Consider the following 27,647-nt stretch of genomic DNA (forward strand, 5'->3'; position numbering starts at 1 on the left):
TGAGGACCAGGCCCTATGGACCATTCAGCTTCTAACTCCTCGTGACAAAAGGGAGAGCCTCTTATTGAGGATGATGATACCAAAGCACCGCCTCTGATATGAGTGGAATTGGAAGATGGAGTTGTATGGTTTTTAGAACAGATGTTAGCGCATCCATTTACACTATTGTAGTCGGTCTCAGATTAACACTTCTCTAGTCTCACCTGAGACTGCTGTTGAAGCTTCTCTTGCATCTGCTGGTGTTAATGTCCTAGCTGGCTGTTACTTGTTAATTAATTCTATGTAGCTTATAACAAACAGAAGACAAAGAGTAAAGGAACAGCCTGAAGAGTGTCAGTGTTCTAGTATCATGCAAGTTCCCCTATGCTTATGGAAGAAGTTAGTTGAATTAGATTAGGAAATAGCTCTGTAAATATTTTATCTAGTTATGCTTTAATACTTTCATTTAGTCTATACTGCAAGCAGATTCATTTCATGGTTAGAACTTCACAATATGAATTGCTTCGTATTTGTCTGAATTGCACTTTTCAATTCAAATCTGAAATTTTGAAGCCCAAAAAGCAGTGTCTTCCCAAAAGCACTGTGTTTAAATGGGTGCAGACAGTATAACAAATGTGGAAGGAAAGTTATGTACCAGGTAACTCTCCAGAAAAACAATCCAATGGGGGTTTGAAATTTCCCTATTAAGCAAAAGGAAACAACTAACATTTCTTTAATTGTTTTCTGGACTTCATAAGAAAACTGGCCAAGCACTTCTGCAAACAGAATTCACTGCTCTAGGGCCAGATCCTTAGCTAATGTAAATCGCTGATTGCTCAGAGATAGTTTCATTATTCAAAGTGTCATATGTCCACTCTACACTTGTATACTGACTGCACCATTATTTTTATAAAATATCTCCCTTTGTCCTCTTGGTTGAGTTCATCTTTTATAAACACCTCACACTACTAAAATGTAAGCAGTTGGGCTAAGAGAAAGAGATATCAGATAATCTGAAATACAACATATTCAGGTATTGTAGAGTAATTTATTTAACTAAAATATCTCTTTATATGAAACACTCCTCCATGATGATTTCATTCTAACTGTAGTGGAGGGAAAGCAAATGAAGAGTGTCATTAATAAATAAATAAATACCAGTAACTCTAGATTTCCACCTGTATCACTATACAGCGACATCAACTTCATTCTGAAATTCAGCTCTTTTAGACTTTTGTAACCCATCTTTCAGACAGGATTAGCATCACATTTGGTCTCAGTGTTGAATTTCAAACTTTACAGAACCCCATCTTTAGTTGTTGAAGTCACTCTGTTAACCATTGCCCTACTTTGATATCTTTTACTGTACCGTACACTCATTTCAATTACTTTACTGCTTATGCACATTTTGCTGGGGGTGAATGGTTTTTAAATGCTGTGTTCTCTAAGTGGCAGAGTTTATGAGACAGTCAGGCACAGTCCTTTGAATTTTTTGTCCTTAAATGTGGAGTTGAACATGGATGTTGTACAAGCAAATGTCTGTGTGGTGGTTTCCCTAAGAAATTTAATCCACCAGTGTAGTGTTTTTGCTAACTGCAGCATTAAAATAGATTTGGTTGATTTTTTACACTAGTTACATGACATAATTCAGTGTAAAGGTTGGGAGGGGAGAATGTTTGATTTGGTAGCTGGCAGAACACCGGCAGTCTTCCAGATGTTGTCAGGTCTTCCAGAATAGCCTTGGTCTTGATGTTGTCATCAATACAATTTATATTTTCTTTTCCTTGCAAATTAGTATCAACTGGCAAACCAAATGCTTAAGAATAAAAGAGTTCAGCAAGCAGCATACAAGGAATCCAAGTGGAAACAAAGGAAGCCCACAATAAAGTCCAGGGATCAAATACTGGCCCCTCTGGAGTCAATGGCAACACCCTAGAAGATTAAAAATACAGTGTAAATTCTAGCAAGAAAATGCTGGGTGCTCAAATAGATCCAAACAAGACTTCAGAAGCAACCCATTAGTACAGGAAGAGAAGGAAACTCAGCAAGGAAGTTATAATGTGAGACTTCACATGATCTTGAAAAGGCATAAAAGGACCTAAAACACAACATTTAGAAGAGGATGCAAAACCCACCTGAAAGGGAAAGAGACAATTTATCAGGAAAAAACTGCACACAATACATAGTACATCAGTCCCAGCTTCCTTTGATTGACTGACTATAACAAATTTTAAATGGAAGACTAACATGAGTATGAAATACTGAGCTGAAAAGATGGATAGGAGGACCATGAGAAGCCATGGGACCAGATCTCCAAATGGTGCAAATCAGCACTACTCCATTAAAATAATTTGAAAGACACTGATTTGAGGATCTGGCCCATGTTTCAAAGTGTGAGCCATGATTACTATGAATAGCTTTCCAGCTGACCAGAGACAGGAAAAGAGCCTGCTGACAGCGTTCAGTATTTGGTATAGTTCATATGAGACCCTGTTTATGGAGATGAGTCCTGAAGTCTATAGTCAGTTTTACTTAGTCCTTATTGAGGCAATATTCTCACTGACCTCAAGGGGAATTTTCACTGAATATGGATTGAGTAAAGCTTTCAGGATTTAGCCTACAGTGCAATTGTTCATATTCTAGCCATGGTGTACAGAATTGACCCTGTTTGTGAAAACAATGCAATTAATCCCTATCCAACAATATTTGAGAAGATACTTTGGGCCAGATCTCTCAGCTGGTGGAAATGGGTCTTAGGTCATTTCACATCAACTGCCCCATTCAAGCCGATAGATCTTATTTTGTTACTAATTGTGCAAAATCAAAGAGGCATTTAAAGCAAGTGTTGAATTATTAGTGATTTAAGACTTCTTACAAAATGTGTGGCCATAAAGAAAGGAAATGACTGTTAAATTATTATTACTTTTTTATATTGGGAACACTTTATATTTCTTGATTCCAAATTGAGGTACACAAAAGTGATGGTGCAATTACTCTGGCCTGATACTCCTCTGACTAATACTTTGTAGATCACTAGTAAATCCACTGACACTTACACCAATATGAGACAAGAATCATGCCTGGACTTACATGTAATTATATATAATGTATGACTTTTGTCTCCTGTGAGATATTCTCGGCTCAGCATGTTAAGCAATTCCTACCAATACTAACAAGAGCAACACATGCACTTCAAGAGGATAATATATGCATAAAAGAATTACTGTACTAAAACCTGACAAATCTGTACATACAAACTAACAATTCAAGTGCTTTTACTCTGGTCTTCATCCTGCAACCCTTGCTCACATGAATAATCCTTAATCACATGAGCAGAATCTTGCTTGAGAAGTGTAACCTGATCTGTGCAGTGCCAGGTTTTCTAACATTCAGGAGCTTTCTTTTCAACTCTAATGTTCTTGGAAGTTAATATGGACTCAAACCACCACTATGTGCCAGCAATTCTAATTTCACTTTAAGGAAATCCCTTGTATTGTTTTTTCTATAGGTCTATAACCACACTAAGTTCCAATCCGTCATTTGTAAAATACATCTGTTATCTATTCCATGTATTTAAAATGATTTACATATGGATTGTTTAGATAGGGCATCCTGTCTTGCAAGGAAGAAATGGATAACAAAACTAACCTGTTTGCTTTTACCCTAATTTAACTGGCTTTTGCTCTCAGGGATGGTTTTGGTCTCCCTTCTGTCCCTTTCCAGGGATAGCACTGTAATTTAGGAAATGGCTCGGACATGTGAAAAATCAAGCTTGCTGTAGAAAGATCATCCCAAAGGACGTCTTCCTTTCCCCTATCTTAATAACAACTTCTCTTTGTCAGACTGACACATCACTTCAGATCTTTCATCTCTCACTTCCTCTGAGCCTCCCCAGAATCAACAGACTTAGGGAAACCAAACTGGCTTTTATTTTCTAAGCATCTGACTGTTGGAGTCACCCTCCAGAGGGTGACTTTAAAATCTGGATGCTATTTGGAAACCCCAAGTCCTTGGAGTTTATAGACTATGTCTTGATAGCAGAGTTGAAAATTTAATTAAGCACATATGTGGATTTATTAAAAATTTGCTGCTCTTGTTTGTATTCTCTTACAATATAAATAGAAAAAAAAGTTGTTTAGTTAGGCAGGAAATTTGAGCTCAGTCTCAAGTCAAGTATTTGATCCATGACAAGGTAACCTAAGTAGGGGTTATTGTCACCTTTTGAATCCTATATAAGACAGGCTGGCAAGCCAGACAACACTATTGTTTTGTCTCATATCTCTTCAGCTATTTTTTCTTCACCTACTTGGGAAAATCAAAAAGGTGAGCAGCGAGCTAGAGATTAAAGAGCAGATCTGTGCAAGGGTGAGCAGTAGCAAGTACAGTAGCTCATAGTGTAAGATGCTCAGTTTTATCTCTGGAGGTTATATACAGATGGAGCTTACGTAGATACGTTCCGATTTTTATTTTATTTTTCAGGCTTGCTGGTGGAGGAAAAAAACTTCTTTCCTTTCCTTTTTCTTCTGCATGCCCTGTTATTGTGTATTGCTAAATGCCACACATTCCAACAAACAAATGGTTAGGTTACTATTACATGGAGAGTTTAAATCTGTCTGACCTGCCTAAATATTAAGTAAGTAACAGATAAAAATGTGTCACCAACTTAAAATGATGTTCATGCAAGCAAACTGATTAAAATAGGGATACAAAAAAATAAGTAACAGTAGTTTCAGTGTTTACTAATTAGCTTCTCTTCCCTTAAAATACTCCTGTTACAATATTTAATTTTAAAATGGTCTATTATAAAACTCTAAACAAACAAGTTTACTGGGGGGACATGTTTACTTGTGTATGTGTTTGCAATTGACTTGTACCTGTCTGAAATACATTTTTTTTAACCAGGTAGAAGATGAGCCTCACTGACATCCTTAGCCCTTCTGATATTGCGGCTGCCCTTAGGGACTGCCAAGGTAAGAAAAGCTATAGGTAAACATAAATGTTATTCAATAAAATATGTAACAAATTTAATTCAGTCTTCAAGGAATACTGAAGATACTTTTCCAGAGAGTTCACCATGGAAAAGAGATCTTTTTGTTGTCTGACGCAGTAACTGGCTGAGTTAATTTGTTACTGTTCACAACTAAGGCTGATGGTGGGCTGAGTTTATACATTATCCACATATGATTTTTTTTAATGTTTCCAGATGCTCATTTATTATGTTGTAAGATTAATTAAATTGTCAGGGCACCTAGAGCTTCTTGTATTGGCAGCCCTTTCTATTTTACTACTGTTTACATCTAAACAATAAAATTAAAATCTCAAAGTAACATGATCAGACTGTTCAGGATTTGAAGCTAAGACAAGGAGTGCTAAATGAAGTGACTTGGGTCATCCTGGCTTTTATTGTTTGTCTCCAGCCCCCGATTCCTTCAGCCACAAAAAATTCTTTCAGATCAGCGGAATGTCCAAAAAGAGTAGCAGTCAGATCAAGGATATCTTCCGGCTCTTAGACAATGATCAAAGCGGCTTTATTGAGGAAGATGAGCTCAAGTAAGAGTTTTCGTTGTTTCTTTGACTAGTAAGAGACTTTCACAGAGGTCAGCATTACTCTGTGTCCTAAACCTTCCTCTGCTGAAGCTGAGGGCAGGTCATGCTGAATGTAAGTATGGTAAATCCTTGTACTGATTTTGAATGATGTCCTATGGGAATCTTTAGAAAGAAAGCAATACAGTCTAAAAACTAGTAATAAAGGAGAGAGTAGGTATACAGAAAAATGTCATTCCCCAGGGCTGTGCTTTGGCAAAGTGTACAGTCAGACATGCCCGGACTGCACTTATCAAGCAGGAATGTATGAAATAAAGCTTTAACTCCCAAAACAATGCAGGCTATGTTTGGATGACTTGGCAAAAAAGTGTAGATAATCTGTTTATAGAAACTGATCAGCTTGATAATGCACCTGGCATAAAAAGAATTGTCTTCCATGATAATCATACTCAAAGGATATTTTCCTCTAGGTATTTCCTCCAGCAGTTTGAGTGCGGAGCCAGAGTATTAACTACTTCAGAAACCAAGACTTTTTTGGCAGCTGCAGATCATGATGGGGATGGCAAAATTGGGGTTGAAGGTATGAAGTTATTTACATATTGAATAATGTGGAGGAGAATGTGATTATGGGGCCTCATTCTTCTCTCACTTATACTGGTTTCACATCAGTGTGATTCCACTGACTTCTGTGAAGTCACCCTTGATTTACAACGTGTGTGAGGGGAGAATCAGGCCACGATGTTGGAGACCCATCTTTGAAATCCCTTGAGCAGGAGCAGGCTGAAAAGATCAGACCACACATCCTATAGAACCTAATAATTACTGCTCACTCAAAACTCCTGTTTACTTCAATGGGAATTCTATGTTCAGAATAGTGGGATGATTCTCTTCTCACTTAAACTAGTGTGAATCAGGAGTGACAGTATTAGTGGAATTACACTAATGTAAAACCTATGAGAGGAAGACTCAGACAATGGCAGGATCACCACAGTATCACATACAAGTGGGCTCATTTACACTAGCATACATCAGCAATATCTCCATTAATGTTAGTGAAATTATTCCAGATTTGCAAAAGTTTAACTGAGAAAAGTATTTGAACCATTGTCTGTTTTGCACAGAAGCAATGCAGAGTGAGGGTAATAGGAGGTCAAGGATGATCAAGTAGCATCATCTCCCTTCCCCAGATCCCACAAAAGGTCCTCTATGTGTGGGGTTTGGATGCTGTGGATTTCAGGTAGTGTCTGGGTGAGGATGGGGTCCGACCTAGGGGAATGATCACCCTAGACCAGGCGTTCTCAAACTGCATTGCACCATGACCTCTTCTGACAACAAAAATTACTACATGACCCCAGGAGCAGGGACCAAAACCTGAGCCCACCCAAGTCCTGCCAAAGCCCAAGCCTCACCACCCCAGGCAGGGGGACCAAAGCCCAAGCCCAAGGGCTTCAGCCCCAGATGAGGGGCCTGTAACCTGAGCCCCACCACCCACGCTGAGGCCCTCAGGCTTTGGCTTCAGCCCTGGGTGGTGCGGCTCAGGTTTTGGCTTCGGCTTCGGCCCCAGCAAGTCTAATGCCAGCCCTGCCGACTCCACTAAAATGGAGTCATGACCCACCTGGTGTCCCAACCCACAGTCTGAGAATCGCTGGGTAGTAACATCTTGCCCCAACACCTGGAGATTCCAGTCTGATTTAATGCCCAGTGCAGCAGTAACTTCCACACGTCCAGGTTCTGTGTCTTCTAGTCCCCTTTTGGGACAGGTGGTGCACAAAGATGGACAGGCAGCCAATGGCAGCTTGGCTGAAGAAGGGGCCAGGCTGTCATGGAGAAGGGGCCCTTGAGAGCAATATGAAAGGAATATCCCTGTGTGCAGGTTCCCTAGCCTGCTGCATGATGCAAGAGCCACAACTCTCCTGTTCCTTCCCCTAGAGCAGGAGTGGACAAACTATGGCCTGCTGGCCAGATCTGACCCACAAGCCATTTTAAGCCATCTCGCAAGCTCCTGCTAGGGAGTGGGGTCTGGGCCTTGTCCCGCTCCGGTGCTTCAGCCAGGATGCTGGGTCGGGGGCTGCATCACATGGCTCGGCCCTGCTCCGGTGCTGCAGCTGGGGTGGAAGGTAAGGGACTGCACCATGTGGCTCAGACCCACTCCAGCGCTCCAGCCAGGACACAGGGTCAGGGGCCACACCACACGGCTCCCAGAAGCCGCGGCAAGGTCCCACTCTGGTTCCTACCCTCTCCAATGGCCCCCTCCGGCACTCCAATGGAAGCTGCAAGGGTGGTGCCTGCGGATGGGGCAGCATGCAGAGCCACCTGGCCACATCTTCTTGTAGGAGCCGGAGAAGGGACATGCCACTGCTTCCAGGAGCTGCTTGAGGTAAGCGTCGTAGGGAGCCTGTACCCCTGAGCCTCTTCCCACACCCCAACCTCTTGCCCCAGCCCTGATCCTCATCCTGCTCTCTAAACCCCTCAATCCCAGCCTGGAGCACCCTCCTGCACCCCAAACCTCTCATCTCAAGCCCCACCCCGGAGCCTGCACCTCCAGCTGGAACCTGCACCCCTTCCCACACCCCTGCCCCAGCCACGATCCCCCTCCTGTCCTCCAAATCCCTCAGTCCCAGCCCAGAGGACCCTCCTACACCCCAAAATCCTCATCCTTAGCCCACTCCAGAGCCTGCACCCCCAACTAAAGCTCTCACCCCCTCCCATGCCCCAACACCAATTTTGTGAGCATTCATGGCCTGACATACAATTTCTATTTCACAATGTGGCCCTCAGGCCCTAAGTTTGCCCACCCCTGCCCTAGAGGGAATGAAAGCTAGTACCACAGAAAATGTGCACGGGTAAACTCATGGGATTTCATGAATAATTTATCTACTCCCATGTGGGTAGGATTGAGGGAATATTCTGTCCCACAGAATCTAAGGGCCTGCAAGGTTCTAAAAGCTGCCATGTTTCTATGTAGGCCCAATATCATGCTCTAAATGAACTAAAAAAGTCAATTAAAAAATAGGGGATGGCTGAACTTATTTTGCTTTATTTAAAACCCACTCAAACATCATGGCTTCAGATGTTAATTCAAACTAATATATTATTGGGTTCCTACTTAATTTAGAAGAGATTATGAAAAAGAGGGGCAGAGGGAATTGGAAACAATATTAACATAATATAAACACCATAAAGAAGACATTCAGCTGTTCCAGCCTCGCTCTTGGTGGCTCTAATACATAACACACATTTTCCTTGAGGTAGGAAAATGTGTGTTTCTTTTAAAAATGAAATCAACCTTGGGAAAAAGATATGGGTTTAAACTACAGGAAAATGGGGTTGTGAAATTACTCTGGTGAACTCCTCAAGTAGTCCAAAAAGCCCATAAAATAGTGAACCTCATGAGGTTCTATAATAAGCAGCAAATAATAGAGGGAAAATTTTTCATGACTGTTTTCTTGAACATGTTAATCTGAGAGAAACAATTTAGGTAATAAACCCCAGTACTGGTGACTATGGTCCCAAAATTGCATGACTCAGGATGATGCTTGTCAGTTAGTTTGAGATGGAGGAGAAACCTACTCTATAACAATCAGGAGGCTTGTTCAAAAACTTATATATTTCTTCTATTTTTTTACTTCCCATCTAGGCTTCTTTCACTTGATTGTTTTATGCTTTTCAGTTGCAAAGCTTGTGATAAGGCTGTAGTGTCCAGGTTTTTTCAATGTATTGTTTTTATTAATGCTACTGTTACTTCTCTATTGTTCGTTGGTAGAATTCCAGGAAATGGTGCACTCCTGAAGGACTGAAGGCAACAGAGAAAGAAACAGAAAGAGAAGGGGGGATGAATCTGCAGGAGATGATACTCTAAAACTCTGTAAATCATGGAGTCCCCTTGTTTATTTATTAATCTTCACAGTATCTGTTATTTGTTTGCTCCTCTAATGAGGCACCAAAGCACCAGTTAATAATGATTTTTGATCATGTGGACCATTTTACCATGTTCTAGGAACACATTTCAGCAGATAGGCCCTTAAAATTATCCAATAAATTTCTCATCACATGCTGCTGCCTGTGCTTGATCTTTCTGACCACCACACTGAAACGTGTGTGAATTCTTAAACTAAAAGAGTTAATCTCTGAAAGATACTGATTCCCACTCCCCCACCAGCCCTCCATGGGCAGCCCTTCTGTTGAAATCAATGGAAGTTCTCTTGTTGGGTCAAGCCCAAATTTTCAACCAAACTGTTGACTGTCAAAGACTAAGTCCTGCAGCTTTTACTCAGGAGGACATGGGGGAAAGAAATCTCTGCCTGACTTTCAATTAAAAAACATTCATGGACTTTTGCCTAAGAAAGAGCTTCAGAATGGGGCTGTCACAATATCATGTAGACCCTTGATAAGGACAATAAACCATCCAACTAGGAGATAACAGCTTGATTTTGTCTTAGTAATTTAGGCTCAGGACTATGCTCTCCTGAGGAAAGGACAAAATCAGAAGAAAACCTACAAATACTTGAAGCTGCGGAGAAGTTGTCATATGATGGAGTCTTCAAAATCGTAGAGAAGGCAAATGGCCCTCCTCTAACCACAGATTTGTGAGAAAATCCCTCAGGTATAGCCTTAGTGTACACTACAAACTTATGTTGGTTTAACTACGTCGCTCACGGCTGTGGAAAGTCAAGTGTTATGTCAATGGGAGGTCTTCTCCTGTGGACATAGCCACCACCTCTTGAGGAGGTGGAGTACCTATGCCAACAGAAGAAGCTCTTCTGTCAGCATAGGCAGCACTGTAAGTGTAGACAAGCTCATAGAAGCCCAGATTGTAGTCCCTAGACCCTTTTACTCTAAGGATGTAGTGCTCCAGTGCCTCCCCACTGGTGGCTGGCCTTTAGCTTTCTTCGGGGAGGATGGCTGAATGTGTGGAGGAATCTATGGGGAATTACTGCTGACATGGCTCAGGGCTCCTGCATACCAATCACAAGAGACTTCCAGTCTGTGCCTGCAGTGTCAGAAAAATGCCCTCCTCCAAGCCTGTTATTTTATGCACTGCTGGAGAAATACTTTTATGAACAAATAATCATCCATTCATTAGGAAAACAGGCCAGATGTGTTAGATGGAGTATATCTGATGACTCATTGACTTTCACAACTCATGTGGCTGGGCATGGCACCTTTTTCTTCAAACTGTAAACCTTTGTCTTGTCTACTCAAAATGCCTAACATTTAAAATGAGTAATAGACTAGGAACCAAATTCTATCCACAGTCATATCTCTGAAGCCTCACTGGAGGCTGACCTCAGCAACTTAAAAGGGGATGTATGAGTGGGGCTGACGAAAGAATCCATTTTAAAATTACATATTTGTTTATATTTTAGAACCAGCTACTGTATTTGCAAATCTGTTCCCTCCTTTGCTGCAAAGACTTGAGTTCAGGATTCCACCCTCCAGCCCCCAATGTCTGCAATGGTTGATGACATTACCAATACCAAATACAGTGCAGGAAATGCTGGCTGGAGCGTAATCAATTGTTACAGAGGAAGGAAATACAGAATCTTTGAAAGTACCTAAGAGAGGGAGCTATATACATATTATGGCAGCAAAGTCACAGAAACTGTATTCAATTAATCCAATTTACAAGCACTTCCACTTACTATTATTGGGATGTTGTTTTGGGCCACACACATACTATCTTCCCTCCAAGCAGTATGTTGCCAATCTAAAGTAATATACCGGAAAAAAATCCCAATGGTTTCAAATGCATTTCACACTGAAACACAAACTTTTACACAAATTAAGCTTTTCCTTGTACTGCATGAAGGTTTTTTTCTGGAGTCATCTCATTCACAATGTCCTAAACCAGCAGTACTAATATGAATTCAAATATAATGTAGTTTTCCAGTGTCCCTCTTTCTCCCATCCATCTAATCTCTTCTTCCTTTGGGAGCACAGTATCATACAAGCAAAGTCATCTTATCCTTTCTAAACAGACACACAAATTCAAGGTGCTGCTTATATGGTTGGTTGAACAGCAGAATTATTATTCCATGTCTGAATATTTTGTACAGCTTCATTTAATTGTTTGAGCATCTGGACATGTGTACACATGTGGAGGGAGGATAAGGTTGTCATGTTTTCCCCTTTATTGTTAATAAATTGTATTAACACATTCAATAAGAAATGGCCATTTATTTAACTAAAGCAGTAGCATGACAATGTTAAGAAATGTGGGACCAGATCTCACCTGGCCACCACCCAAGAAATAGATGTAAAAAAAAGAACATACCCTGCTGCCATTGCAGGCCCAGCTCTGGTTCATCTCAACCTGTAGGATATGCATTACAGACCCAGAGCAGAAGAACCTGAGGGCACAATAGCAAATCTATTATTCTCCTCCAAACCCAAAGCAGGAAAGGATCTCTAGGAACTAAATGCTTTGAGTATGTCCTCATAATATTTGAGCCAAGAGACAAGACCAACCTAGTCAATCTGCAGTCATTCAGACATCAAGGGCTTCCCAGAAGAGCTGATCAAGGCAGTATCTGAACGATGACAAAGTTTACCAGGCTTGTGGTCTTTGGAGACTTCAATATCCACGCAGGCAGTATCTTTAACTCAGTGTCACAAAATCTACTATGTGAGCTCCTCAATTTAGGTTTCTGACATGCAATTTCCAGATCCTCACACACATAACTGACCATATTCTAGACCAGCTGTTTCCAAACTTTATTGGCTCAAGTAGTACAACCTGAAAACTTCTCCTTTTTGTGCACATTTATTTAGGCCTTAATAGGCTTAGCTTAAGTATTTCCAGATTTTACAGTAAAATAAATGCCTAAGGAACTAAAATGTTCAGTGATAACATCCTTTTAAACACCTCAGGCTTTTAGACTGTATCAAAAGGAAACACAATGGGTCACCCGCTATTATTATTTATGTCTTGGGTGTTAGTTATCACAAGGCACAATTACATGTTAAAAATGACATCTTGTTATATTTTGATATGCCACTGAACTACATTCAATGGCTTGACTCTTTAAACGTGTCTAATTTAACTTCAACGTTCCTGCTAATTCATTCTCTGGTTTATTGTGGCAGATGAGAGAAAGTGCCCTTAGCGCAAAACTGTAATCAAGAAAAATACAAAACATTTTGAGTAGCTCTTGAAGAAATTTTTTAAAAAGTGCTCTTAGGGAGAAGTAGGTGCCTGTGTCAAACGGTGGGGGTCTGGGGTGACTGAGTGAAGGAGAAAGAGGAGCTCAAAAGGATGGGTGCAAGTGGGGAAGTCTTGGCTGAAAGTGCAGCTTTACCTGGGCATCAGGCAGCTGCAGCTCCAGGCCTCCTTCTCCTCAACAGCTCCAGGAGGCCTCTTGCTCCTCAGCTGCTCCAGTTCAGCCCCATCCCAAGCTTGGTCCCTGGAGGCCTGTGTTGCTGGGCAAGCTGCACATGGGAGGGTTGGGCAAACTGCTGGGAGGTGGCTCAAATGGCATCCAGCCAGCTATTCTGCGGCCGTAGCCAGATTTTTATGGTGCTGCCAACCTGAGTGATTTTTGTGACTGACAGGATTTCAGAGGTTGCTGGATCCCCTCTGGTGATGACATGAGAGGCACCAGCCCCCTGGCGAAGTCCAGCCCTGGTAGAAGCTGTCAGAGTCTCTCCTCTCTGCCTTTTCCACAGGAGAGAGCAAAGAGCCCAGCTCAGCCCCCTGCTTCCCAACTCTGAGAAATGTGGACAGGACAGCAAATCTGCTCCAGCACCTCACCTAGGAAGGGGCGGAGTAGAAGTGAAGAACAGCTGGAGCTGCTCACCAGCTTGGGATGTGGGAGAGGCCAAAGGCCTGAGGGGGCAAAAACACTCCAGAAGAGAGATGAGGCTGATGGGGGCTGAACAGAGGAGGGGGGCTGAACTGATGGCAGGGGCTGAATTGAGGGACATAGGGGATGGCAGGGCGGGGAGGGGTGAACTGATGGGGGGACTGAGGGGCAGGATTAATTGCTGGGTAGGGAACAGGCAGATGTGTTGGTGAGAGCTCCTGCAGCAGGGGCCAAAATCAGTTTACCCAACACACTTGGGAGAGTGGGCAACATTAATTGCCACATAGCCCTATAGGGAACAGACTACAGCCTCTGCAGAACAGAGAGCTCAGATGGAGCTCCCACTTGGCAGCAGCTTCCTGTGCGAGGGCCTTCTGATATCAGGGCTCCCTACTTAGTAGAAAGCCAGACAGCTGAGCGCACCCATTTGGACTGCCACAGTGCATCACTAAACGTGACTTCTATGGAAGAATGGTCGATGAGACTTACTCATTATGTCTGAAAGCAGCCATTAAAGAGTATTTTGCATCTTGGCCATTTTCTGGTGCTCTGCAACCTGTGTGACAACTGTTCATTTGAAACAGGAAGGGGTTTGTTTTTGTCTATTTTTCAAGAGTTTTGGGTGCATCACTTCCACCAAACATGTACCACACTTTGGGAACTCTTTCTCTAGACTAGATCCTTAACTATACATGCATTTAAGACACACAAGCTACTCAGGGTCCTGGTCAGACTGCTGCCTTCTTCAGGTGAGAATCAGAACTGTCTGTGCCTCCAGGTAAGAAGCTATTACCATGGTCCACACCAAAAGCTCACTGATGCAGTCAAATTTCCAAATGTACTTGTGCCTAATGAGAGGCCAAGGAGTAGAAAAATCAGTGAAGCACTGCAAGTTCTGCAATCACTCCTTGATTATTGCAATTGAGAGCAAGCACTGAATTGTACCCTCCCCTTGTACCAATGGATCGGGACTGTGAAATGTCTTAGAGTGTATAGTCTTGCTCGGGATTACCAAATGAAAACATACTTTTTAATTTGATCATATGCTTCTCAGTAGGTCTAATTGGATATAGCTCGCAGGACATTAGGACATCAAATGAGAGAGGATAAATACAATCAGCACAATCCGAGCCTATCTCCAAACTTCAGTGTTCAAGGCATCAGCATTCAAAGTAACTTTTGCATAGCATTTCTTTGAAAAATCTCTATAGTACAGTGATTGCACTAAACAGCGTCTTCCATCTTGAGAAACATTACTGGTTCCAGCGGGAGCCTCCATTTAAGTAAACTGAATTTTTGAAATGGAGGAAACTTTTAAAGCTGGATCTCTCTATCAGAGTTTTACATCCTTTCCAAATCATGCTATTTATTGCTGTAACTTCATAGGGAAGGGATGATCTTGTGTCTAAAACAGGGGTTCAGTGTCCAGCAGTACCACAGACCCACTGTGTGACTCTTAGACAAGTCACTTAATCATTCTGAGACTGTCTCCCATCTGTAAAACAGAAACAATACTATTTCATCACAGCAGCATTGTGAAGATAAATTGATGTCTATAAGGTGTCTGAATTTTTTTTTACCTGTTTGTATTACAAGATTACTTCTTTTATTTATACAGGTTCTTGATTCAGCAACATATTTAAGCACATGCTACACCCCAGTTAGGACCATATTGTGCATTCTCTCATTGGATATTGCTGGCATTCTATTTAATGGGAAAAAAATTATGGAATATACCAAAGGAGAGCGGAGAAGTCTTTGCCTTAACATTAGTAGACAATCTGATTTCCTCCAATTGTATCCAAGAGAATCAAAATGTTGATTTACAAGCAACGATTTATAAGCTTATTGGATTTTCTTATCATGCAAACATGAATTTCAGGTGTCTTCAGACATACACTGGCTGACTATTTTCACTTCTCCTGAATATATCAGATGGATAGTATTACTGATCAGTTGTCATTTAGAATGGGTCAAATTTGGGTTTGAGATCTGCATATGCAACTCTCACTGAAGGCCACTCCACAGAAGATATGTGCAGGTGTGTGGGGTAAGAATTTGGTGCTGCAATCATACATGATATTACAGGGGTGGACAAACTACAGCCCAGGGGCTGTATCCAGCCCACCATATGTTTTAATCCTGCCCTCAAGCTCCCGCCGGAAAGCAGGGTCCCACTCCAGCGCTCCAGCTGGGGAGCAAGGTCAGGGGCTTGCTCCGCTCCATGCAGCTCCCGGAAGCAGTGGCATGTCGGCCCCCCTGTGGCTCCTATGTGTAGGGGCAGCCAGGGGGCTCCACACGCTGCGCCCCCCCAAGCACCGCCCCCGCAGTTCCCATTGGCTGGAAACCATGGCCAATGGGAGATGCAGGGACAATGCCTGTGGACAGGGCAGTGTGCAGAGTCGCCTGGCCGCGCCTCCGCATAGGAGCTGGAAAGGGGGACATGTTGCTGCTTCTGGGAGCTGCTTGAGGCAAGCACCGCCTGAAGCCTGCCCCCCTGACTCCTTCCCATGCCCCAACCCCCTGCTCCAGCCCTGATCTGCCTTCCACCCTCCAAACCCCTTGCATCCCAGAGCAACCTCATGCACATGCAACCCTTCACCCCCAGCTGGAGCCCTCCTCCTTCCCCCCTGCATCCTAACTCCCTGCCCCAGCCTGGAGCCCCCTCCCACACCCTGAACTCTTTATTTCTGGCCCCACCCCAGAGCCCACACCCCCAGCCAGAATCCTCCTGCACCCCAAACCCCGCTTTCATGAGCATTCATGGCCCATCATACAATTTCCATACCCAGATGTGGCCCTCAGGCCAAAAATTTTGCCCACCCCCTGTATCCTGCATGTGTACCAGATTAAAACTTTATGCAGATTTTTTTTAGATTTCATTTATTACCAATAAATTGCAAATCTGTCTTAAAAGTAACTAGTGTCAGATAAACATAAAATATATAGAGAGATTTGGATTCCTTAGACACAGAAAATGGGATATAGGGATTTACAGTCAGTAATTAATTTGTTAACCTTCTGAACATACTGCAAAGCTCGTCTTTATTTCCTCTTTGTTAAGGCTGCTGAGGAGGGTGTGGGTTGAGGTGAATATATTGAAGTTTATACTGTAATTTTTAATATCCTACACAGGGACCCAGTGCACTGGATGGACACCAAGAAGGAATTTTAACATTTTGAAGAGATAATCAGTAAACATGAATAGCAGTTATATAAATTTATTAAACAGCAGGTCATCAAATTAGAATGATAAACATGTACTGAAGATGTTATACGGAACAAATCGGTATACCACAAACACATCATACTGTTTAATAATTAAATTTCATTGCCTGAGACTGGATTCTTACATTTAGGTCTTCTGCCTCAATACTAAGCATTTATATAATCATGACAAAGTTCTGGCGTTAACTCACCGATAAGCTTAAAGGGAAACATATAATGGTTTTACCCTCTAGTGACTGCAGACTCGTCAAAGAGATTATATGAGTATTATTATGAGCAATACCTAATAAAAATCTTTCCTTATGTGATATAGTCAAATTGCTTTTCTTGAATCTAACAACCCTAATTCAAGCTCAGTCAGCCACAATAGATTTCATACAAATTCAAGCTTTCCCTCCCCTATTAACATGGCAGCAATTCACTGATTTGCACAGTGAAGGATATTTTTGTAGTATAAGCCAAAAACTAAATTTAAAAAAATATAAAGAGAGGGTTTTGGAGAATGAAGCAAAATTTGTTGGAAGACTAACACTGTGAAAGCGCACATATTTCTACACCTGAAGGTTTCTGTTGCTCATTATTTTTTCTCTCTTAATTTCAGAATAAATGTCATACAAAATTCATTCATAGAAATCAACAGAAGTGGTTGGAATGATAGATCAGCCCCATGTTGGGCTTTACAAGGAAAACTGGAAGATTTCTGAATGTTTCTTTTCATTATCAGTATTTTTCTTTTTCTTTAATTTTACCAAGATGGCAGTGGTAAGCTGTAAAAATAAAATCACACTTATGCAAAATGTTGGGGAGGCATGTTACATCCATGAAATTTCAGAAAAAGGAGATAGAGCCCAACTATTCTCTCTATAACGTATTGTCTTCTCATTCAGAGCTAAAATGTCTTGAGCTCCAGTGTTATAAGGAGCTCTGTGTGGGTTCAGGTTTCTACCTGCTTTGAGCTCACTCCAGGATCAGGGCCTTATTTTGTAACTACTTGCTATAGCAATACCAAACTGCAGACTCACCCACTTTTGGTTACACTTTTAGCCCACAGACTGTCAATGAAATAACCATTTGACCTGTCAGCTGTATTTATTTACAGCTGTCATCTCCAATATCCAGAGTGATTTATAGGATTCTTTTTGTTAAGTCTGCTATTATGCAGCTGACAGAGATGCTCAAAATAGTAGCAAGAAACAGTCAACAACTCTAAAAGTATGACATGATAAAAAATATTGCTATTTCCTATAGCAGACTAAAGGTTTTGGTTTTTATGTACGGTAAAACACAGATAAAGTTTTTTACTATTTGCCCGCGGTTGCTGGGGTAATCCACTGTCACATTTAACTGCAAATGCATTTGTACAATAGTTTAATTTTATGTAATGAAGGGGTAGGATTCAGATTTCAAACTCACAGCTATCTAATGACACTGCAAATGCCGAGGTGTGGTGTTACTGTGCATACAATTAAGAAGATAGGATGAAACTGGAACAACAATAATAATTTCCATCTGCCTTGTTAATGTGTACACTAGGACTGTAGTAATTTACATTATGTTTTAACCACTATAACAGACTCAACATATATTTTGATAAATCCCTCACAAAAAAATTTGGCGAGTTATAGTTAAGACTGAGGAAGTGCATTTCCTGTCAATACAATCACTAGACATCTAGAAAATAACTAGTTAAGGAAACATTAGTATCCATAGCACTCACGTGCTACCTGTCTCAGAAATCAAACATAACCATACATACCCACATTCCTATCCTATATGCTTCTACAACATAGTTCCTTCCAGTATTATTATTAAATAGTTGTATTGCCATAGTGCTTAGGAGCCCCAGTCATGAACCTGATCCCCATTGTGCTAGATGCCGTACAAATGCAGAACAAAAACACAGTACCTATCCACAATCTACACACCACTAAACTTTTAATAATTGCACCGGTGGGAAATGCACTTGATCATACTTAAATATGAGTTACCAAACATATCAGCGTTGGAATTTCCATTTTTGTTTTTAAACAAGCGATAAAGGGAAACGTTTGTCCCATCTGACTTACTGTTCCAATCTCCACCACCACCTACTATGCTCCTTTGGGATTTTTTTTGGAAATATTTTATTCTATTTCTAGGCTGTGTCATATCTCTCGAATTGGCAGCTGCAACATTCTAGAATGACGTTTTTAATGTTAATTTTCTTTTCATAAGTGGAAGAATGAGAAACTGGAATGATCAGCCTTTCTGATTACTTACATTTGGTAGTGGATGTTTTTCATATGTTTGGCCAAACTCTCAGATCCTTATTCTGTCTTTACTCTGGCAACTCTACTTACTTCCACTCAATCCATGAGTGTTTTTGTAGCCCTCATGCCCAGCTTCCTCTCCTGCCAGTACTGAATCATGCTCAAGATGAGCTGGGAGAGAGAGATCTGCTTGGAGGACCTAGCACTGGAAGAAATCAGTCCCCCCTTGCTGCTGCTTCTATAACACCACAAACAGCAGTTTAAAAATCTGCTGAGGCTCACTGGAAGTCCTGGGTTCTCTGCTAAGATTTGGGTATACCACAGCATTACTACTTCTCTTCTCCTAATTGCAGCCTTGAATGTAGGGAAAATATGGTCACAACTCTTTAGTACTTCTGGTGAAATATATTATTGTGGAGCCGTCAGTAGTGACAACATAGTTAAGTTTGCATTAAGATTTGCACTTCTAATGGGTATTAAATTCCTTTCTCATGTATAAAAAATGTGTATCAATACCACATTCATAACATTTACTTAGGGTCGTCTTCTTGGTGTGCGCACAACATACTTCAGGCGGCATGTGACCAGGATTCATCACTGAATTTGGTGCACCGGTTAGATCATTAGCTTCCCCAGCCTGGGCACTAATGGGGAGCATGAGATGAACGCTGATCCATGCTCCCTTACTTAGGCTAAACACTGAGGACTTGATTTAGCCCTACATTACTGCAGTTTTATGCCTGCGTAACTCCACACTGGACTAATGAAATGGTGAAACAGCCCCTAAATCACCTACAGTTGGGCATGACTAATGCTATCCAGACTCACTCTGACAAGTTAGACAATCTGGACAAAATAGTAGAATAGATTAAGACAGAACACAACACAATGATGAAAGTAACTAACTGAGAACTTGAGGGGAAACAGACACAGAAAATATGATTTTCTTTCAAATTTAATCTTGCAAAACTTGCTTGCAACTTTACAGTGCAGTACTCTGTAAAAATGGCATTGGGGTATCATGTTTATTTTTATGGACTCCAGATCTGTCTACAAGCAACAAAGTGTTTTTTCTAAATACCTGACTCCCGAACACAGCTTCAGTAACTGAAGCTGGGATTTTGCCGGCTCAGGCATCATCACATGTAATAAAGAAACTGGAAAAATTCTGCTTTTAGTTACACCTTCCACAGTTTCATAGATCTAAAGACCAGAAAAGACAATATGATTATCTATTCTAACCTTCTGCAACTGCAGAGGCTGTAGAATACTGCCAAGAAATTTTTGCATCAATCTTAATAGACTGTGACTGAATGGAGGCATCTCTTAGAATAACATCCAGTCTTGATTTAAAGACTTTAAGTAATGTAGAGTCCACCACACCTCTTCTAATTGTTTGAGTAGTTGATTATTGTCACTGTCAAAATAGTCCCTTTATTTGCAGTTGAAATCTGTCCAGCATCAACTTCCAGCCACTAGATCAAGTTCTGCTAGATTAAACCCCCCCAGCTTCAGATATCTTCTTCTTATACTAACACACAGTGGTCAAGTCATCTCAATCTTCTCTATAAAATATATAGCTTGAAATTCTTAGTCTGACATTGTAAAGCAAGTTTTCTAGACCTGAATCATTCCTGTGGTTCTTTGCTGAACGCTCTCTAATTTCCAACATACTTTTTAAAAGTATGAATATCAGAAAAGGACACAGTATTCCACTTGTGATCTCATCAATATTGTATACAGAGGTAATATCACTTCCCTGCTCCAACCTGATATCCCCGCCAAAGATGAGCCAGTGTGGAAACAGGGTTCCAGAAGTTTACTTGAGGACAGGATTTGGCTCAGCAGTTTCAGACCTTACTGACTAAGCACAATGTGTGAGGACAATATTGTAAGTGCCTGACTGGAAGCTGTTTGGGACAGGGACAGTGTCTACCTGTACATCTAGTGCAGAGCTCAGTGGTCTCAATAGGGGCCTTTGGTCACTCCCACAATACAAATAATAAATAATTAAAAGAGGAGGAGGAGGAATAAACCACAAAGACCTTTTTCAAATGTTCAAGTTCACGAAATCCTGGTCCTGCTAAATAATGGCAAAACTCCCATTGACTTCATTGAGGCCAAGATTTCACCCTCTATCCTTATCAAAGCTTAACCCAGGGGTAGGCAACCTATGGCACGGGTGTCGAACGTGGCACGCAAGCTGATTTTCAGTGGCACTCACACTGCCTGGGTCCTGGCCACTGGTCCGGGGGGGGGGGCTCTGCATTTTAATTTAATAGCAAATAAAGCTTCTTAAACATTTTAAAAACCTTATTTACTTTACATACAATAATCGTTTAGTTATATATTAAAGACTTACAGAAAGAGACCTTTTAAAAACGTTAACATGTATTATTGGCACCAAAAACTTAAATTAGGGTGAATAAATGAAGACTCGGCACATCACTTCTGAAAGGTTGCCGACCCCTGGCTTACCCAGACTTGACTCTAGAGCCACCCGACCCTGCAGCTCTGGATACCAGCCCACACACAGCACGTCAAACTCCCTGCGATCCCTGAAAGCGCCATAGAGAAATGCTCACCCAGAGTACCACCATCCCACTACAACACGAGACGCCACTATTCAGCGACGCTGCTCAGGCCAGTCCCCCACCTGAACAAGCCTTTCCCGTTACCAAAGCCACAGCGAGAGAATCGCTCTGCCCGGCAACGCCACTTGCCAAGAGGAGCACCACTAACGGGGCAAACGAGACCGCTCGGGTCAGCGCCCCCCCTCGGGGTGTACCCCCCCCAGCTCGGTACTTAGGGAGCCCCCAGCTCTGCAGTGCCCGAGCGCGCCCCAAGTCCGCAATATTCCTCTTCCCGGGCGGCCCGGGAGGGAGGCAGCTCAGCTCGGGCTTTCCGTGTTTCTTTCCTCAGCGCGTCTTCAAAGCCAAGGAAACAGACACGGGCGCCTCCAGGACCCTCCGGCTTCTGCTGAGCTGCCCTTGGAAACGGGGCCTGCCCCCGCAGCCGCCTTCAGCTCCCTGGGGATCCCGCCCGGCCTCGCTCCATCGCAGGGGCGCTACAGGATGCTGGGTTCCCGGGGGGTTGGGAGGGGTCCCCACTGAGGAGCTCCAGGCCGGGAGAGACGCCGGCTACTGCGGAGGGAGCAGGGACGGGGAGGCCTCCAGCAAGTGCCCTCAGCGCGGGGGGGGGGTGGCGGAGCTCTGAGAGGGTCGGCCCGGCTCCTCCCGCCGGCGCAGATAGAGCGGATCCGGGTCGGCGCCGTTCCCTTCCGGGGCAGGGGGAAGGCGGAAGTGCCGTGTGAGGTTGGCGTTGGTGCCGGCTGAGGGCCCCCGGCTGCTCCCCGATGGTGTGTGGCGGCTTCCAGCCCCAGACTCTCTCGCTTCAGGCCCAGTATGGCGGCGGCGGGGGGAGCCGGGCAGGAGAAGCAGCTCGCTCCGGCCCTGCTTAGCTTCTTCATCTACAACCCCAAGCTGGGGCCCAGAGAGGGGGAGGTACGTGGGGCAGCCTGGGCTCGTCCCCGTAGGTCTGGCTAGCGGGGGAGGGGTCTGTCGCCGCAAGGGAGCGTGTGGGGGTGGCTGTGGCTGTTCCTCTTCACCTGAGCCGGCGGGGGAAGGTTCTGTCTGAGGGGAGAGGAGTGGGCCACATCTGTGTGTCTGTCTGAGGGGCGGAGGGGCTCCCGGGGAGGTCCCCCACCCATTGTTCCTACATCTTTCCAACGGTCACGTGGTGATTCCAGCCCCACTTTGCGCAGTTCTGGGACCCCTGTGAAACACCTGCTGCACCACCAAGACATTCTGACTCTCACGTTTGCACTGTCTGACAGGCTAACGCAAAGCAGCTGTCGGGCTTCTGCTCCAGCCATTATGTTTTTTCCTAGACACTGGACAACAAAATGTCTTGTATTAATATCGTTATTTATAGTGCACCCATGGAGAAGGGCTGTTCTTCAGTGCCTCTCAAGCTATAAACGGATGCTTTCAGCTTAAAAGTATGAGCTAAAAGTTTCTAGTATTACAACTGTCCTTGAATCACCTTACCAATATTTGTGGCTTTACAATGACATACTTCTTTTTAAATTATTTTTTTCTCTTTTGTTGTCCTGTAAAAGTCCCACACAAAAGAAGGGGGAAACTGAAACTGACTAAGCAGGTGCAGCAGTGAAACTGACTAGACACAAAGTATTGTTTCAAAGCATAAAGTAAACTGAAAAATAGAGAAAATGCAGCTACAGTTATGTTAGGTATTTACTCTAACAATATGTTAAAACATTCAGGAAAAAGTATGATTTTAAGATGAGGGTGTATCTATAGCTAAAACTTTAGCATTTAGAAACAGAGCTGCTTGGCCCATTAAATTCCTGCAGCAACAAGGTTAAAAGAAAGACTGGTGGAAAAGAGTTGTGAAAAAAACTCACAACACTTCCTAACATAAAATAAATGCATGCACATTAATGTATATGCAGATAGGTGAGTTGGGATCCATGGGATAGAAGCTGTTCTGAGCACCTGAGCTTGCAGGATCAGGGCTTTAGAATTTTAGGATTTTAAAAACATCCTTCAGAAGTCTTTCATCTGTTTAGATGTTCCAGGTGCATGCAATAATGCTAAATGCTTGTAGGGCACATTTTATTTACAACGTGCTTTGTAAACATTAACTCATTAACCAACGTCCCTGAGAGTAGGTATGCACATGATGAATCCTTTCTGTTTCCAGGAAAGGTATCTGTTAACAGTGTTTATGTACTTCTGAGTGAGTCAAATTGTTATCAAGATGTAAATATACATACTGAGCTTTTGAGCAGCTAGATGAAGCTAGTAAGTTAATTGGCAACAGTAATGGAAGACTGATCTGCCAAGCTATCACAGATAAATACAGATGACATACTATCTTGAAAACAGTCATCTGATACATTATAGTTTATCTACCTATCTTCCTGTAGTTTCATTTGTTAGATTTAGGATACTGATTTAATCTATGTAGGTAGTTGTATGGCCCCAATCACTATATCTGATGAACTGTTTTGGTGCAACTGCGACGTATCTCCAGATTTGTCTCTACTTCAACAGTAAATGAAGTAATATCTTAGTATATTTTGTGCTTTGGTTATAAAGTGCTGTGAGGTGTAAGATGTTAAATTAGTAGTAGCAGTTAGTTTTGTCAGTGCAATGATTTGTTATTATGTACTTTTCCAAATATTTACAACAAAAAAAGTGGAGCATTTAACTTTATTAAAACAAAAACACTTTTTTTGTTTTAATAGTGTCCACCTGTAAAATCATGTTTTTAGAATATACTTGTTTACTAGAATCTATTTGAAATGCCTATAGTTTTCAATTTTAGATAACAGCAAATTGCATGGCTAACATCATAGTACTAGTATCAGAGGGGTAGCCGTGTTAGTCTGGATCTGTAAAAAGCAACAGAGAGTCCTGTGGCACCTTAAAGACTAACAGATGTATTGGAGCATAAGCTTTCGTGGGTGAATACCCGCTGCATCTGACGAAGTGGGTCTTCATCCACGAAAGCTTATGCTCCAATACATCTGTTAGTCTTTAAGGTGCCACAGGACTCTTTGTTGCTTATCAGAGTACTAGTTTTTTCTGTGTAAATTCTGCTGAATTCTGAGGCTAACAATTTAAAATAAGTGTGCTTAACTTTTGCAATGTACCTGAAATCTTTGATAGATATTGAGAAAAATAAAAAGCTTTCTTTTGAGAAACCAGGCAAACTTTAATGTTTGAAGGGGTCTATTTTCTTCTCATTGTGTGTGTGAGTTAAATATACACATTGAGGAGCAAACTTATTTTTGACTTCCTGGCTTAACTAAGTGGTGTTCCTGTGCACAGCTATACAGTTGCATTTCACTTCCGATATTTTCCAAAGGAAAATGAAGTGATTTTTCTGTGTAACTTGTGTAGGGTACTGCATTTGTAAAGAACTTTGAGATCTTTTTTGATGGCAGGCCTTGTTAATGTGCAATATATTACTTTTATTTATTATTATATAAGCCTATTTGGTTATAAGGCAATTTTTAAACTGTTCTGTGAATTTAAGGAGCTAAAGTTTATTTTGAAAAATCACTTTATTTTGGATCTCTACTATTCTGTTTAAAATTTAGTCATCTTTATTTTTATTTCAAATTTTAGGAGGAAAAGAAGATTCTCTTTTATCACCCAAATGAAGTAGAAAAGAATGAAAAAATTAGAAATGTTGGATTATGTGAAGCTATAGTACAGTTCACAAGGTAGTAAAGTATTACTGTTTGCATAGTTTATTACAGTATAACAATTTGTATGTTTGCTAAAATTTTGTTCCAAATATATTATTTTTCCAGGACCTTTAGTCCATCAAAACCTGCAAAATCTTTGCATACTCAGAAGAATAGACAGTTCTTCAATGAACCTGAAGAAAATTTCTGGATGGTCATGGTATTTATATGCATGATATATACCTTCCTAAAATGTTAAAAATTGCTAAATACATTCTGCATTGCCTGATGCCAGTTTGTTCCATTTTCTAGGTAGTACGGAATCCCGTAATAGAAAAATACCACAAAGATGGAAAACCAGTCATTGAGTATCAAGAAGAAGAGTTACTGGTAATGTTCAGTTATTCTTTCTAATTTGCCTTTCCTTTTCTAATTAAATATTTTCATTGTAATTGTTTTAAAAATATACTTAGTGATGTCTTTTAGTTCAGCTTATATCTATAACTTTTGGCTGTTGTAGAACTGATTTAAGAATATGACTGCAAACTGGAAATAAAGTAGAGCATTTTCCAACAAACTCTAAAAGGGAAGAAAGAGACAAAGATATAGGAAAAAATATCCAAAAAGGAATTTAAAACCATACAATAAGAACAGCAGTGAAATTATGTCATGACATGAAATGTCACTAAAAATAACAAAAACGGAGAGATCTATTGAAATTTCAAGGAACAGGCCAATACAATTAATGATCCAACATTGATTTAATTTGAAAAGATTATAAAGAAATCTTCCTTACTAAATTTAACTATTGCAGTTTCTGTTATGATCCTAAGACTATTATTGATCATCTTTGTTGGAAAATCAAACATATAATGTCTGCCAGGAGGCTTCATTTCAGCATTGCAATATCATCAATTCACTTTAACTGTAAGAAGGCAGAGTAATTGACCGGATGGAATAATTTTAAAAAATGTTTGTTCAGGCTTCCTGTGTTCTTTAAAGTTTCTGCGTCATGTTTTTATTCCTCATTGTGTTCTTAAAGAAATCATTCCAACAAAACAAACCAGTCTTGCTCCTCTTGCCAGAAAACAAATTAAAAGCCCAGTCTGGGTCATCATGTCAGACCAGTGATGACTGGGTGTGGAGTCCTCACCTGCCCTAAGTCCTCACCTGCCCTGAACTCTTATGAGGAGCGAGGGGGAGGCTGATTTGGAACTAACTACTGTTGACTAATGACCAGCTAGTGCCCAGCACGTATCAGTTATAAGTTGTTACTTTAGTCATATTCTTTTTTCAGTACATGTTATGGTTTAATAATAGTAATACTGTTAGGTTTACATTTGACAAGGAAAGAGGAACAGAAAATAATTCATGTGTATACTGAGAAAATACTTCATAGGTGTACTGCCTGTAGTTACTTTTTCCAGCAGTAGCCAGTAACTGCTGCGAGTTTTTGTTTTCGATTTGTGTAAGAGACATTCTAGTCTTTCTATATTTCTGGCTTACATGTGGTAGTTAAAAGAATGTGCATGACATTTGTAGGTCAGTCATAATATTTGGAGCTGTGCCTATTCTTGTAATGATGACCTATTATTGGCTGTTTTACAGGACAAGGTTTACAGTTCAGTCCTACAGCAGTGCTATAGCATGTACAAGGTAAGGGTAATAGATTTATAACAAGCTTATCCCTTGAGAGAAGGAGATAGACCATCCTCTGCACCCTACTATCTGAGCATGAACAAATTACTCCTTATGGGGTGCCAGTCTGAGCCATACTGTCCATACTTCCTCAAGATATAGTAGTGGCAGTGGGGAGGATATAACAGAGTGCTTTTGTGGTCCTCCGTGCTGTTCTTGAGTTCACTCTAATAGGAGTAGTAAAATGAGTCCCAATTTCTGTGAAGACTTAAATTAATTCCTTCACATAGTTACAGATCTTGATTGACAGGCGGTTATCTCACAAACCTGGGTTTAGCAGGCCAATGCTCAAACCACTGAGCTATCCCTCCAAATCTGCTGAGGCTACACATCATGTAGGTCAGTTAGTTTGTATGAAATTAGGAAAAAGGAATTATGTAGGTAGCAGTTTAGTTCTTATTTTTCTGATTTTAATCAAGTTATGAGTAACTATTGTACTGTATTTACACAGTTGCCCAACTAATATTCACATTGGTCCCTTCTGACCCTAGAATCTATGAATCTATAATATTGCTTTTTTTTTAACCTATTAGCTTTTTAATGGAACATTCCTTAAAGCCATAGAAGATGGAGGTGTAAGGGTTCTAAAAGAGAGATTAGAGAAATTCTTCCATCGGGTAAGTGCTTATGTTTATTATTAGAGTACAGACAATGTGTTTGATACTGAAAGGGAAACAAAATGTACAAGTGCCTGCACAGAAGAGCTTTCATGGGGTGTGTGTGCGCGTCTCTCTCTTTATCTCAGCAATGAGAAGACTAGACTGAATGACTAGGAATGTTTGAAAAATGTTTTGTTTCATATTATTATTGTCTTGCATGCATCATGGAAGAGTCTTTAGAAGGGATTTGAATAAACAGAGTGATAGCTCGATGGACTAGAATAGGATGATCATCTGTTACAGATAAAATCGTCTTAATATCCATGTA

At 41.3% G+C, this 27,647-nt stretch overlaps 2 protein-coding genes and 1 long non-coding RNA gene across 3 annotated transcripts in view; 2 read left to right on the forward strand and 1 right to left on the reverse strand.

Annotated features, from left to right (window-relative positions):
- Window positions 1-1,007: 1,007 nt before the first annotated feature.
- LOC127057751 (uncharacterized) lies at window positions 1,008-21,053 on the reverse strand. Its single transcript, XR_007776165.1, has 4 exons — window positions 19,337-21,053; window positions 11,798-11,873; window positions 11,166-11,230; window positions 1,008-1,911 (listed from the first exon to the last, which is right to left on the reverse strand). It is a non-coding gene; the product is annotated as an uncharacterized LOC127057751 (long non-coding RNA).
- On the forward strand, window positions 4,889-9,370 carry LOC127057746 (parvalbumin, thymic CPV3). Its single transcript, XM_050966778.1, has 4 exons — window positions 4,889-4,949; window positions 5,397-5,529; window positions 5,994-6,103; window positions 9,287-9,370. Exons 1-4 carry the CDS (start codon window positions 4,889-4,891, stop codon window positions 9,310-9,312), a joined length of 330 nt encoding a protein of 109 aa, XP_050822735.1. The 3' UTR covers window positions 9,313-9,370.
- A 1,038-nt stretch (window positions 21,054-22,091) lies between the features above and the next one.
- The window catches only part of LOC127057724 (vacuolar fusion protein CCZ1 homolog), a 28,575-nt gene continuing 23,019 nt past the window's right edge, over window positions 22,092-27,647 (forward strand). Inside the window, exons 1-6 of the mRNA XM_050966743.1 lie at window positions 22,092-22,305; window positions 24,961-25,058; window positions 25,149-25,242; window positions 25,335-25,412; window positions 26,631-26,678; window positions 27,254-27,337. Coding sequence (XP_050822700.1) covers window positions 22,207-22,305; window positions 24,961-25,058; window positions 25,149-25,242; window positions 25,335-25,412; window positions 26,631-26,678; window positions 27,254-27,337 — 501 coding nt within the window. The 5' untranslated portion in view covers window positions 22,092-22,206. The remainder of the gene's footprint in view (window positions 22,306-24,960; window positions 25,059-25,148; window positions 25,243-25,334; window positions 25,413-26,630; window positions 26,679-27,253; window positions 27,338-27,647) is intronic.

The sequence above is a fragment of the Gopherus flavomarginatus genome, chromosome 9, assembly GCF_025201925.1.
Source record: "Gopherus flavomarginatus isolate rGopFla2 chromosome 9, rGopFla2.mat.asm, whole genome shotgun sequence".
NCBI lineage: Eukaryota > Metazoa > Chordata > Testudines > Testudinidae > Gopherus > Gopherus flavomarginatus.

What these genes read in the sequence shown, in the direction of transcription:
- LOC127057746 (XM_050966778.1), top strand. Translation starts at nt 4,889, where the DNA reads ATGAGCCTCACTGACATCCTTAGCCCTTCTGATATTGCGGCTGCCCTT. An exon ending in ATTGAGGAAGATGAGCTCAA is followed by an intron (nt 5,530 to 5,993) that starts GTAAGAGTTTTC and finishes ATTTTCCTCTAG; the next exon opens with GTATTTCCTCCAGCAGTTTG. An exon ending in TGGCAAAATTGGGGTTGAAG is followed by an intron (nt 6,104 to 9,286) that starts GTATGAAGTTAT and finishes GTTCGTTGGTAG; the next exon opens with AATTCCAGGAAATGGTGCAC.